Raw genomic sequence first — 15,003 nt, forward strand, 5'->3', positions numbered from 1 at the left:
GGTGATCAGTGGGTTTGTAGTTCCGGGTCTTATATTTAGGTGGGAACTATCAAAGGTTGATCTAGGGATTAGTCTGATTGCCACTAGGGAATCGGGAAGGAATTTTCCCCCAAAAGGGCTAATTGGCTTCTGCCTCTTGGGGTTTTTGCCTTCCTCTGGATCAACAACATAGGAGGATAAACCGGCTGAACAGGATGGACATTGTCTTCATTCAGCCTAACATACTATGTTACTATGTATTGAATCCGAACATTTTATTGACATTTTATAAAGATTACAGTAAAAACGTCTACTTTATTAATGTCACAAATGGCTCTAAACGTATTAAAACATATATTGTGCATATGATTTAAAAACGTAAATGTATGCTTAAAATGTATGTGTTTTTAGACATTTTTCCAATGTACGTTTTTCTGTGAAACATACGTGATGATGGCAGTGTGGATGCGCCTTACTTCAATCTGTAGCACCTCAAGGCACTTGTAGCTTCCTGTTTCCAGGCTCATCACTCTAACCGGACACCGGCCAATGCTCGTTGCGTCTTCACGGACTGCCACTTGACAGGATTGGATACCACAGTGCCGTCTGGATTCACTTACAGTCCTTGCTCACCTTTGCCACTGTGTCTTAAACTAACACTCTGGTTACTTCTCTACCACTATATACTTGTCACTCATTGCCCTGACCAGGACAGGACTGGTCTACATATAGAGCCACGTGTGGCATGGAGTGCTAAGGCAGTAGACATGCAGTCCTAAGCTCTTGCTCACGACCTGAAGGTTGCAAGTTCAATCCCTGAAAGGTTCAGGTAGCCAGCTCAAGGTTGACTCATCTTTCCAAGGTCGGTAAAATAAGTACCCAGTCTGGTAGTGGGTAATAAATAAATTAGTTGGCGCTATATAAATCACAAGTTTTATCTATTTACATATCTACTGAAACATTACTGATGCTCTCACACTTACTGTACTCCACCCAGCTTGTATGTGCCACCACCTATATAATGTTATAGTTAACTCTTCCACACCTGTAAATCACAATTCACAGAAATAGAAAGTACCTATTTGATAAAAGAGTTCAAGTGGGGCGACACTATATGGGGCGAATACTATATGTTATAATCATTAATAACTTCAGAAGGGTTGGTGATTAGAGATGAGCGAGTATACTCGCTAAGGCACATTACTCGAGCGAGTAGTGCCTTAGCTGAGTATCTCCCCGCTCGTCTCTAAAGATTCGGGGGCCGGCGCGGGTGACAGGTGAGTTGCGGCGGGGAGCAGGGGGGAGTGGGGGGGGGGGGGGGAGAGATCTCCCCTCCATTCCTCCCCGCTCTCCCCCGCCGCTCCCTGCCCCCCGCCGGCCCCGAATCTTTAGAGACGAGCGGGGAGATCCTCGGCTAAGGCACTACTCGCTCGAGTAATGTGCCTTAGCGAGTATACTCGCTCATCTCTATTGGTGATCCAGGGATTATTCTGATTGCTAGACTTAGAGTCAGGAAGGATATTCTTTCCCTTAAACGCAGAAAATTTATTGCCATTTTTGACGTTGACTGACATGCTTCTACGTCATTGTTTTGCCTTCCTCTGGATCAACATTTGGGGGTAGTAGGTTGAACTGGATGGACATATGTCTTTTTTGGCCTTACATACTATGTTACACATACATGAAGGTATTATTTTCATCGCCTTATACCTCTTCTTGCGCCAATTTCTGCAGTCAATGATCAACATTGTGGAGACAACTTGAGAAAACAGATCACAGATACTGTATGTTGCAATCAAGGAAAGCACAAGAAATCCAGGGCTATCTCCCTGAGATGTGAACTGATCGTTTGGGCATTAGTGGGGTGCCTAAAAACCCATGGGTGCTCCTGTCAGTTCCAATACCCCATAAAGTTAAAGTACAAGCACTGCAAAAACAACATGCAAGTGTTCTTCAAATGCAATTTATTTGCCCAGCCAGGTGTATTATAGTTTTAGTGGTAGGTGAGGAGCAAATGACACCTGGAAGGAAACAAACGGAAGAACAGATTGTATTTCTATACAGTTTTTTTATTCAAACCTTTAACCCTTTCCAATCCACTGTCTGACCTCTGAAGACATTATGATTTAAGGCTGTACAGCTCCGATGTTGGAAGACGTCCGTCGGGGTTCTCTTACTATATATTGACAGCCTCTCTGCTGTCAAAGTCTATCCAACGTGTCACCTCATGCAGTACTGGCTTCAGCCAGCAGATAGCGCTGTTGTATAACGGTAGAAAAAGATAAAGCCCCCTAGGAAAACCAGGATACAAATTGGATTGGAAAGGGTTAATGAAACCTTTGCGAATCCAGAATGATTGATGCACTTTTTTGTATTATAGATGGTCAAATCGGCAAATCTGCTGCAAATCACACACAAACATTCATTAACTTGTGTTATCTGACAAATGCATATATTCCTGCCAATGTGCAAATTGTTCTATTTTATTTTCTTTGTGTTCTAACTTTTGATTTACTATTTTTTTTAACTTTTTGAGTAGAAAGTTCTCGTATAAGCTCTAAAGTGACAATAAACAAGAGACATATAGCGCCACTGAGTATCCTGCAATGTATATTAGGGTCATAATTCTAGAATAATTCTAGTCACCAGATCACCCAGACTGTATAAATATATATATAAAATCTGCTAATCTTGCCTCCATAGTTAAGCCACTGTGCTTTGTGCTCTACTTGGATTAGTACAGAAGGGGAAAACCTATCCACAATGAGTAAGGAACCCTCACATGACAGCCCACATGCTCCATGAGGCATACACTGCTGTAGCAATAGAAAATCCTCTGGTGGCTTAAAAATTGGTAGTAAGTCAAATTTGAAGTCAGCGGAATGCTGCATACCCCAAACCACATCAGTCTCTTCATAAAACATGGTAGTGTCTCCGCTGTGGCATGAAAACCTAAAGGGTAAAATTAACCCTTTCCAGTCCAATTTGTATCCTGGTTTTCCTAGTGGGCTTACTCTCTTTCTGCCGTTATACAATGGCGCTATCTGCTGGCTAAAGCCAGTACTGCATGAGGTGACACGTTGGATAGGCTCAGACAGCAGGGAGGCTAGCAATATACAGTAAGAGAACCCCGACGGATGTCTTCCAGCACAGCCTTAAATCATAATGTCTTCAGAGGTCAGACAGTGGATTGGAAAGGGTTAATAGAGGATACGTGAAAATCCTGGAGAGAAAACCTGCTGCAGTCTGCAAGAGAACTACCACTTGGAAAAAGATGTATTTACACGCAAAAAAGTTATCCAACTACAAATTCAAAGCAGCATGATAATGACCTGTATACAACAATGCTCGTGTCTCAGACTAACTTCCTGCTCCTATTAACTTGAAACATTTAAAAAAACTGGATGTTTTAAAGTTTGACTAGCGGTTTTCTCTGTGTCATGAGTCTTGTAACTGAGGCTGTTTAAGAATTGTGCAACTTCTATTCATAGCAGAAGTGCGAGTAACCCTTCGCTTTAACGAGCTCATAGTGTTAAAAGGCATTTCTCTCTAAAAATAGCAAATCAGCAAATAGAGATCCTGGGATTGTTTCATCTGTCATATGGTTAAAAATGATGTTCCTAGGTTTATCTGTTTCTCGGAACGCTGTGACTGTAAAGCCAACATTTCCCGCAGCATTCTACAGTACCAGCAGTGTGGATATTTCTATATGAATCATCCTCCTGTTGACTCTGTCTCCCCTGCCTTGATGCTCTGAAGAGCTGCTGTCAGTCCATTGGAACCCCTGCAACACGGTTCTGGTACTGTATTTATGTACTGAGCCTGGTTCTGGTGCTGTAATATGTTATGATGTTGGTTCTAGCTCTTTATTTATGTAATGTGTTTGGTTCTGGTACTGTATATATGTACTGAGTTTGGTTCTGGTACTGTAATATGTTATGATATTGGTTATGGTGTTGTATTTATGTTCTTAGCTTGGTTCTTGTGCTATATTTATGTTATGAGCTTGGTTCTGGTGCTGTATTTATATTATGAGCTTGGTTCTGGTACAGTATTTATTCACTGAGCTGTTCTTCTGTGGGTATGCTGCTATCTTGCTGCTTTTTGCACAAGCAGAATGCAGACAGACTGCCTGCCATGTTTCCTTGAAAATAAGACCCTGTCTTATATTAATTTTTTGCCACAAAAGAGGCACTAGGTCTTATTTACGGGGGAGGTCTTATTATACTTACCTAGCAGGTTGGTCCAGGTCCCTCCCGCTGCTCTACACAGCTCTGACATGCTTTTCACAGTCCTTGGCTGCTCATACGACATCACTTCCTGGTTACGGGATTCATAAATCCCGCCTCTAGGATGTTATGGCTGTGATTGGTTGATCCAGTGGTGCATTGATTGTTTTTCCACCGCTGCTCAGCCAATCAGCATTGTAAATGCGGGATTTATTAATTGGCTGAGCCACGGCCAATCACAGCTATCGCATTGGTACATACAGCACTGCATTTATTGGCTGAGCAGCGGTTGAAGACCTAATCACAGCCATCGCTTCCTGGAGGTGGGATTTATGAATCCTGTAAAAATGAAGTAATGTTGTATGAGCGGCTGAGGACTGCGGGAACTGCGCTGAACCTCTAGAGAGCAGCAGGAGGGATCTGGACCAACCTGCTACGTAATGTATTCTTTTTTTTATGTAGTGTAAGCCTGGGTTCACACAGTGCGGATTTGCCATGGATTGCCTTTGCATAGCCGCACTGCGGCAAAACCGCTGCATTTGCAGTGCAATGCAGCACAAATGAGATTTGCCAAAAAGCTGTTCTCACAGTGCGGATTTTTTTCAGCACAGCCGCAGTGCGGAAATGCAACTGCGGCGCGGTTTTGAAAGATGCAGCATGTTCATTCTACGGTCTTTTCCGCAGCGCTTTTTTGTCCATAGATGTCTATGGACACAGCCAAATCCGCACCAAATACGTGGCAAAAAGTAAAAAAGGGCTGCGGAAAAAAACGCACGAAAATCCGCAGAAAAATCCGCAAGGCCAAATTAAACTTTGAAGCGGTTTTGCCGCAGAAGCAGTTCTTCTGCGACAAAACAGCAACGGAAAAACCACGGCAAATCCGCCCTGTGTGAACCCATTCTAACTAGGGCTTATTTTGGGGTAGGTCTTATTTTCAGGAAAACTGGGTATTAGTGCAATATATATATATAGTTTTTTTATGACGCAGGCACCAAAAATAATTCTGCACTCGTTGCCCTCTAACCTACGGTGGGCACTGCACATGGGCTACCATTAGAGATGAGCGAACGTGCTCGGCCACGCCCCTTTTTCGCCCGAATACCGCGATTTCCGAGTACTTCCGTACTCGAGCGAAAAAATTCGGGGGGCGCCGTGGCGGCACGGGGGGTAGCAGTGGGGAGTGGGGGGGAGAGGGAGAGAGAGAGGGCTCCCCCCTGTTCCCCGCTGCTACCCCCCGCACCGCCGCGCCTCTCCCCGCCCCCCGGCGCCCCCCGAATCTTTTCATCTGAGTACTGAAGTACTCGAAAATGGCGGTACTCGGGCGCATAAGTACTGGAAACGAGTACGTTCGCTCATCTCTAGCTACCATCAATCGAAACTTTCACTGTGACATGTCAGAAAGTTTTTCCTTTTTACACGAAATGCCACTAATATTCCTATCTGTGCGATTTGCATACACAAAACTTTTAGGGAATTGAATAAAAACTACAGTTAGTGCTAAACGTCATAATTAAACCCGTACAGCTGCAGATTAAGCTTTCTGGGTCCTATCAGTGCTGGAATATTCCTCAGGTTCCAACCAGGTAAATCTGATCAAATAAACAGCCATCTCTGCCCGGGCTGAGCTAATCACTATTGAAGCCATGTGTTGTTGCACGGGAAGCATCCTCTTTACCCACATTTCGCCATCTCATCTCTGGCTGCGGGCCAGGGCAGCATAAAACAGCTGAGCTGGTTTTTACAATGACACTATCTGGGGAGGGAATAGTGAACTGATTGAGTGACGTCCCAGTCATCCCTCCCTGGGAACCGTTCCCAACCACAGAGTGCAGCCACTTTATAAGGGCTCCCAGCATCCAGGGCTGCCCTCAGCACTCTCCACATCTCTCTGTGCTGAGCACTGCATCCTCTCCGGGAATCCCTCATCATGGTGGACCAGTTTCTAGGCACCTGGAAGTTGTGCGACAGCCAGGGCTTCGATGAGTACATGCAGTGTCTCGGTAAGTAAGGACGCTGCAAATTCGCAAATGTGTGCAGAATTACCTCTAGGATGTGCACTCTGGAAAGTAAAGAGTTAAAAGCACATAACAATCAGGATTCCGTCTGGATTAATACATTACACTATTTGCAGGATTCTCAATTTTTTAACTCTGTCATTTCCATGTTGCACAACTTCCAGAGAACTCTGAGCAGGTGCAGAACAGACTTTAGGCTGGATGCACACACAGCGTTTTGCTACATTTTTCGCAGTGCTTTTCATAGTTTTTGTTACTTGAGTTGTTAAGTGTGTAGTGGAATATAAAATGCACGGCATACAAAGTGTTTGGGGATAGGTGACCTTGGGATGTGTTTTGAGAATATTTTGCTCACATACTTTTTTTTTATCCTGCATGTAAAATGCATTGGGGCAGATTTATTGTTACTTTCTTGAAGTGGCTGTCTCTACTAGTTTTGCTGCAGAAAGCACACAGTTCTGTACATTGCACAATGACCCAAGTTGGCACCATAGGTTGAGTTCCATTCACTTCAGTAGGAGTCAGTCTGCAGTACCAACCCGGACCACTATGCAATGTACGGAGCTGTCTGCTTCCTGCAGTAAAATAACGAAGTGGGACAACCCCTTTAAACAGCTTAGAAATAGAATCAAGGTGAATGATACGTTTTGGCACATGTTCAGTCACTTTTTGTTTGACTTTATGCCACCTTTTGGTTGGCTTACTTTAGATGATTTTTGTGCACCAAAACTTTGCCTCGTGTTGGAGTTTTTTAAAATCCTGCTTCTTTACTCTCTAAGCCACACCCCTTTTTTTTAGTGAGGTGCAAAAAATGCATAAAACACATAAGAATTTTTGTGCAAGGCATGTACGCCCCATTTTTTTGCAAGCGTCTCAGCGAAGGGTGCTTTTACACGGAATGATAATTATCATTGAAAAAAAATCACCGGATCATTCCAATTTGAACGATAATCGTCGATTGAACGAAAATTGGTTCGTTTATCGTTCATTTCTTCGTAAGCATGCAAATCATCGTTGGCACGTTCAATGATCATTCGTTTGAAGCACGGATCATTCAGATGTTCTCATTCACTTATACAGCGAACTGAATGATCCTGCTAAAAAATAAACGATTTATCTTGGTGTTTAAACTGACCTGCTGAGCGAGCCCTTAAAGGAGCCCTTAAAGGGGGTGTTCCCATCTTGGTCTAACACAGCTGAGATGGAAACACCGCTTCTTAGAAGTTGTATGGGATGATGGAAACAGGCAGACTTGGCTGTTCTCCACTGTTTCAGTAGCTGTCCATCCATAGGAGTTAAGTATCCAGTGTAGCACAGCGAGGTACGTTGTTTCTCCAGCTCCCAAGTTATAGAATCAACAAAACTCTCTGTGCTATGCTGTTTGCCTAACTCCCATTGACTACTATGGGAGTTACAGGGTGCTCGGCTGTTTCTCTCCTCCCAACCACTGCATTCAGCGTGGTTTGAGCATTTGGGGTTCAAGGCAGGAGATAGGTGCTGGTCTCACCTCTCGGACTCCCCCTATCAGGCATTTAGGGCATACCCTTTGGGTAAACCATAAAAAGTCTGAGATCTGAATACCCCTTTAAAGTTTTTGTCTGGCAAATTACAGGGATCCTGACAGCAGGTTCATGCTGCCCGAATCATGGGCAGCATGAACCCGGGACAGGTATGTATATTGTGTCAATTTACATTTTCTTCTGAAACTCTGTTGCATTTCAGAATATTCATACTTTGCAAATGCAGTCGGAACGCTCCGAGACATAGTGTGGACCTCTACCCCCCCAAGTCAGATAGAAGGACAACTGTTTCTACTTTTTTTGTATAGGCTGCGAGCTGTCATTCTACATGATGCAGGCGGGGAGCGGCTGGCACAGCCCATGACTCAGAGCTTCATTCTGACTGCAGCGTTTCAGAATGAAGCATAAATGGGCACAATGTACTCACCTGTCCTGTGGTCATGCTGCTGGTGGTTCCACAATATTTTGACCTGGAAGGTGCCGGGCAGGATGACCAAAGCTCCATGGCCCCCATTACTGTCATTAGGGACTGTTAGACACCATTTATTTCCATCAGAGGATGGATTCATCTCCATCTGGAATTCCATTTTCCTGATGGAACAGGAAAACCGGATTTCACAATGTAACTGTAAACTAAGCCATAGCCTCTGTTCACGTCTTGTGTCCTGTTCATGACGGCCATGATAAATCCCAATGAATCCTGATGGATCTCATTGACTTAGAATGGGATTTGTCAGGTTGGGGTTCCAGTATATGTTGCATAGTAACATAGTATGTAAGGCTAAAAAAAAAACACATGTCTATCCGATTCAGTTGATCCAGAAGAAGGCAAAAAAAACCCCATATAGACGGGTGTGATATCGGTATGAGAAACTCGGAACAATATTGCATTCTTTAACTTGTGATTTTTGCCTGTGAGGCGTATTGTGAGAAAAGCGCATTGGATCGCAGCACTTGTGTTTTCCACGTGTGTGAAAAATCGCATGTTTTTTAATGGTGAAGATTGAAAAATTACATTGTACTAATGTGAAACTCGTATTAGGGCTCCTTCACACAAGCGTATGCATTGTAACACTCGCCCAGTCATGGAGTTAATACGCATGAATGAAGAAATCACAAGATCAAGTCCCGAGCATAATTAGCGTTTTCTCGTCCATTCACACAGCACCGTATTAGCAAAAAAATAAGTCACAGCCCGGAAATCCCTCGCTCGACATAAATCTTCAGAATGACTTCGAAAGCATAAGTAGATGCAACTGTAATCTTTTTTTCCCTGCGTCCAATGCTGCTGAACTCCCTCCCCCTCCCTATTTCTTCAGCTCCCATAGGAATCTATGGGAGCTGCCGGCGTATGCCAGTCGAAAGCTAGAACCAGAACTATTTTCTCCGGCCGGGCGTAAAAGTGCCTGCCGATTTCGGTTGCGTATGTTCTATTTTTTCCAGTGCAACGTTTTTACGCGCCACAAAATCACCCATGTGAATATACGCATTGGAATCCAATCCCTCAGATGATCGTGTTTTTCGGCCCTAGGCGTGAAAACACGGCTACACGGCTGCATAAAAATGCTCGTGTGAATAAAGCCATCTATTCATCGTTCACGGACCTAGAACTCTCATTGTAAACACATTTTGCATGCTGGGTTTCATACAAACGCATTCATTGCTCGTTTGCTTTACAAGTTGCCGAGAAATGGCGTGTCAAGGGTTAAATTAGGCAGAAAATGATAAAAATGGGCAAGGTAATACTAAAAGAAAACTGTCAGCTTTCCTGGCCATGTACTTGGAGGATTTGTCATCTACAACATCATGTTCTTTGCTTTACAGGAGTTGGCTTTGCCACAAGAAAGGCTGGTGCCATGGCAAAGCCAAACGTTATCATCTCCAAACATGGCGAAGAGATCTGCCTAAAAACAGAGAGCAGCCTGAAAAGTTCAGAGATAAAGTTCAGGCTCGGGGAGGAGTTTGATGAGACCACAGCAGATAACAGGAAGACAAAGGTAAGATTAGCCTTCAAGTGCCAACTCTAAAAAAACGGACAAGATTGGGAAAAACACCTGCCGCCAATAAGATTCCACCGCGTCTCACGAGGTGCCTTCACAGTGCAAGACTGATGCTCTTCAGATTACATCTAAAGAAGAGGCGTAGTACAGATCATTACTTTATGCTTCTCCTTAAGGAGGCACGCTTGATGTGTGATAAAAGTGAAAACACCCGAAAGCTTAACCCCTTAAGGACCAGGCTGTTTTGTACCTTAAGAACCAGACACTTTTTTAGGAATTTTACCCATGTGGTGGTTTTAATGGCCTATTTTTTTTTCCTTCAGCTACTGAAATTATTATGTAGAGCTATTTTTGAAATGTCTTTTTCACTTACTTTTTCCCCCCGTTTTTTAGTTTTATTGGGGGTAAAAAGCTAAAAAAATTATTTTTTTAAATATTTATAGTTATTTTTTTATTAGTATATTCACGCTATAATAAAGTATTTTATTTTGGACATTTTGATATATAGTATGTATGGTTTGGGATTACAGGGCACATACGGCGATGGTTCTGGTTGGCGGCGGCTTTGGGTTATTTTCTTTTTTATGTACGGTATATATTTTTATTTTATTCTGTAATTTTGTCTTACTTATATATGTAATTATTTTTTTACTATCTTTGTCCCCCATGAAGTCATAAAAGACCTAAGGGGGACATTCACATGTTTTTTCTTTATTTGACACTTTCCCACTGTAGCTGGGGCATCCATGGGAATCCCAGTTACAGGGAAAAACATCCCCTGTAGAGACATTAGGCACTGACAGAACTGATCGGGGTCTGTAGGACCCTGCTGCTCTACTGTGACAGGGGATCCCTGGAGCCGGCTCGCATAGTGGAAGAACCATTTTCACTTTCACTTTTTAGTATGTAGCACCCATTGAATGCTGTGTACTAGAGAAAGGAGAAGGCAGAAAGGGTTAAAAACCATTCCTGCCTTCTCCCACGGGTTCTCAGCTGTCACTAACAGCTGACAACCCAACATGCTTCTGAGGCATTAAACCCCCACCGTATTTTTACTATCGGCTTAGTTTAAAGCCCATGATCAAGCGCCGTAAATTTACTGTGCTTGGTCCTAAATGGGTTAAAAGAGTGGTCCAATCAAGATAAACCCTTCCTAATGGGCAGAAGTCATAAGGACTTGCCTCAAATTCATCATTTGTTTAACATATGAGTAATCCTGTGAATAGACGCACCCTAAACTTGTAGTTTGGTTTTTCTCTAGAAATACAAAATAGTTGTGGTTGGGACTTAACAAGAAGTGAAAGTGTTTACAATGTGGTGATTCCCTTATCACACAAGCTTACAATAATCCAGCACTGATTTGTCATTTATATACGGCTTTGTTTCTATTTGAGACATTTACACAGAGCTTTATCACCTGTCAACGTCTTACTCATACGATTGGCAAAGGTGCAGGAAGGTGTGGGCATGACGATTGTGTGGGAAACAGGGCCAGTGTATTAAGCTAGGGTATAGTAAAACATTGAAGTCAAGGCAACATATGTGTGCTTTAATAGTGCCTAGATACACTGCTACTTTATTAGAGAAACCCATATAGTAGTTCGTTGGACCTTCCTTGGCCTTCAGCCTGCAGCAGGTCATCTTGGTATTGAAATTGTTCTGCAGGAATATTGGCCCATACGAACAGGGTAGCAACAGAAATCTGGATTTATCTGACCAGGCGATATATTTTCACTGCTCAATGATCTTGTTTTTGTGTTCTTTTGCCCACCCGCTGTATCTCTTAGACATCAATGACACTTGAACTGGTTGTTTCCTGTTATAGCCGATCCATGCTGAGGAACACATTAGTTGGAGAACCAGTGCTGTATTCAGTTGCAATTAGCTTGACTGTATAATGCCTGTTCATCAGAATGATTCTTGACAACCTCCTCTGACCCCTTTCATAAATGAGTTCTATAAATCCAAAGGATTTCCTTTGGATGGATGTTCTTTCTTCATCACACCATTCTTGGTATACCTCCACACCAACACATGAGAAAACTCCACAAACTTGGCAGTTTGTGAACCCCGGACAGTCTATTGATTCGGAGTTGCTCGGATCACTCGGTTTTTTAATGTGAATTTACACTGAAACTGATCGGCAAAACATTTGCTAACATAATTTTATGCGGCACTCCAAGGTCACATGTCTAATTTCCATACAGGAAAGCTCTGATCATGAGAGGGTCTGTGTCTCTAATGAAGTGTTCATTGAGTGCATACAACATGCAATGGAACATGACACTTGTTATTTCTTGTATAGATCAGAGATTTAACCCTTTCCAATCCAGTTTTCCTAGGGGGCTTCCTCTTTTTCTGCTGTTATACAATGGCGCTATATGCTGGCTAAAGCCAGTACTGCATGAAGTGACACATTGGATAGGCTCCGACAGCAGAGAGGCTGGCAATATACAGTAAGAGAACCCCGATGGACGTCTTCCAACATCGGAGCTGTACAGCCTTAAATCATAATGTCTTCAGAGGTCAGACAGTCGATTGGAAAGGGTTAAAAAGCCTGAGTGTCGCTCTGTACGAAATCAGAGGTGTGTGGAGGAGCCGTATGGGTCCATATAGATTATTTACAAGGATAAATACATTAAAGTGAAGGCAAAAACTGTGAAATAAAGAAACCTCAAATGTTGTATTTCTCATATTAACATAAACATACAGAATTGAGCATTCGTAGTTGGAGTGGTTTCACACCTGCCGCAGGGATTCTGCTTACTTGCTCCATTCGGGGAGCAGGAAAGGGGAATCCCCACGGCCAAACGGCTCCGTCTCTGGACAGAACCTAACAGCGCGGATGGACCTCATTGACTATAAGGGGGTCTGCCCACCTTCCATCTAGCTGACGGCTTTTAGACGGAAGAAAAAGTGCTCCATGCCGAATCTGCGACAGAACCTGCAGCCGGTGGTTCCAAGATAGATGAGACAACGGCCTTTGTTCTCCACAGATGTGGTTAGTCGTACATTTCAGGGTTATTTCTAGCAGTAGATTTTGCATTTGTTGGGTTTTCTCCTGTGAAGACTTCTAATATTGATGCTTTGTCATGAGCTTTTGGATTTTTTGGATTGAACCATCACTTTTCATACTGTTTATTTTGCAGACCGTTATAACTTGTAACGATGGAGTACTAACGCAGGTGCAGAAATGGGACGGCAAAGAGACTACTATCAAAAGGGAACTGAAGAATGGACAGTTGGTGGTGGTAAGTCTGTGATATCACCGAGTACGCTGATTTACACATAGTGGTTTGCACTGTAGAATTCACTTAACCCTTTCCAATCCACTGTCTGCCCTCTGAAGACATTATGATTTAAGGCTGTACAGCTCCGATGTTGGAAGACGTCCAGCGGGGTTCTCTTACTGTATATTTCTTCTATGTATGCCAGTGGGTCTGACAAAAAGAAAACAACGCATAATGTTACGGTCTTTTTGCATGGGACAAGATCTTGGCCTGGTGTAGCTAGCACTGATTGGCTCTTATTTAATTTTTTCCTTTTTTTGCATTCAAGCCAAGAATGGGCTTATTGGCATGAATCATTGCCAATGCAATCATTCATCCGATAGGTCAGCTTTACATCTCCATGTTCACACGGGGAGATGTACCACTGAGCAGCAAGCATTTGTATGCCTTCATGAACAAGCCGATTAGCCATTTGTTCCTTAACACGGGCTGATTCTTGGGCAAATGAGCGTTCCAAGGAACCAATAACGTGTTTCGTAACTTATTATAGGCACGCACATTCCATTTGCACCAAATAAATTTTCCTTCATTCTATTACTGCACCCCTGCCTCACCACACACTATCAATGGACTGTCTTTTTGCTTAGATAGCATTCCAGCATATGGCATTATAGTGTTTCTGGCCACTCTGCAGAATCACTGGGTACACCTCCGTTTCCTTTTTATGTATGGTGGACATATAAACAATCAATGCACGTGTAGGGTTACTCTCCCCCATAAATAGCTCAAAGGTAATGGAATGGCGAGTCCGGAGAGCTGCGTTTCATACTCATGTGGCGTCCCATTCCAGCTCTGTGTCCCCACGAAGTTTGGGTGCGGCAGCTTTACTCTTTCTGCCTGCACACCTCCCATAGAGATGAATGTGCCGAAAGAGTCAAGCTGCCAACATGTTCAGACTTCGTGGGGACACAGCAGTGGAAATCAGGTGAGTATGAGACATTGCTGTCCGGACTCCCTGTTCCATACCTTTGAGCTCAATAACATAGGCTATGATGACAATGTTCATTTATATATTTACTAAAGCTGTGCTTGAAAACCAGCAATGACTGAGCTGATTGTGCACAAGTCACCTGAAATCCAAACCAAGAATTTCACCAAGAAAAAGACTTGGACAAGATGGTTAGACTGAGGTTAGATGGTTTCCATAAAAACCTAAACGCAGAACATATGAGTTCTGTTCATTGGCCATAAAAATGGAAGAAAAGTGCAATCATTTCTGTTACTCCCATTGGTATGGATAGAGATGAACAGTTTGTGTTAACAGTTCTCTAATACGATCAGGGGCCGCTCACCATCCAGATCGGTTGGGTTTCCCACAAGTATTACTTGACATGCCATTATGATGAAAGCTCTCTTGTATGGATGATATGGTGGACATTCTTTAACCCATCTTTTTCTTCCAGACGTGCACCATGGGAGATGTGAAGTGTGTCCGCGTGTATGACAAGGTGAAGGCTTAACTTCAGTCTGTTGGTTAGACTGAAACTGGAAAACAGCTCAGTTCAATGAGCCTTGCTCAACGACACTACTCGGCGTAACAATGTATTCCAATTTCTTAATCAGATGAACGAAACTATACATGCAAAATCCTACATGGAAGTAGTAGTGTACCTAATCTGAACCTGCTGTGAATCCCAAATAAATTGCTCCCACATCCTATCTGATGGCTCATATGGCTTTATTGTGAGTTTCGGTTTTATTAGGAAGACTAGCTGATATACTCGGCTTCGCCCGAGTTAATTTGGTACTGGTGTTTATCTGGTGTTCACAGGGAAAGTCTTATGAAGTCGTGGTTACTTTAGGGATACTGAGGAAAAAAAATATGTCCACCATTTTGCCTGGCTCTTTGCATTACCCAGGGAACATCACGTGAAGGCAATCATACGACATTTCCTTTATATAAAATGACATCAGGAAGTGAGAGAATTAGATTCCGTACATAAAATTTGGACGCTAATTCTTTTGCACTA

The 15,003-nt window shown here is 43.0% G+C and overlaps 1 protein-coding gene across 1 annotated transcript; it reads left to right on the forward strand.

The window, feature by feature from the left end:
* The first annotated feature begins 6,029 nt into the window (after positions 1-6,029).
* Positions 6,030-14,692, forward strand: LOC136578503 (myelin P2 protein-like). Its single transcript, XM_066578620.1, has 4 exons — positions 6,030-6,208; positions 9,568-9,740; positions 12,893-12,994; positions 14,437-14,692. The coding sequence occupies exons 1-4, from the start codon at positions 6,136-6,138 to the stop codon at positions 14,491-14,493; spliced, it is 405 nt and encodes a 134-aa protein (XP_066434717.1). The 5' UTR covers positions 6,030-6,135; the 3' UTR covers positions 14,494-14,692.
* The last annotated feature ends 311 nt before the right edge of the window (positions 14,693-15,003 follow it).

The sequence above is a fragment of the Eleutherodactylus coqui genome, chromosome 9 (genome assembly GCF_035609145.1).
Source record: "Eleutherodactylus coqui strain aEleCoq1 chromosome 9, aEleCoq1.hap1, whole genome shotgun sequence".
NCBI classification, from domain to species: domain Eukaryota; kingdom Metazoa; phylum Chordata; class Amphibia; order Anura; family Eleutherodactylidae; genus Eleutherodactylus; species Eleutherodactylus coqui.

What these genes read in the sequence shown, in the direction of transcription:
- LOC136578503 (XM_066578620.1), top strand. Translation starts at nt 6,136, where the DNA reads ATGGTGGACCAGTTTCTAGGCACCTGGAAGTTGTGCGACAGCCAGGGC. An exon ending in CAGATAACAGGAAGACAAAG is followed by an intron (nt 9,741 to 12,892) that starts GTAAGATTAGCC and finishes TTTATTTTGCAG; the next exon opens with ACCGTTATAACTTGTAACGA. An exon ending in AGAATGGACAGTTGGTGGTG is followed by an intron (nt 12,995 to 14,436) that starts GTAAGTCTGTGA and finishes TTTTTCTTCCAG; the next exon opens with ACGTGCACCATGGGAGATGT.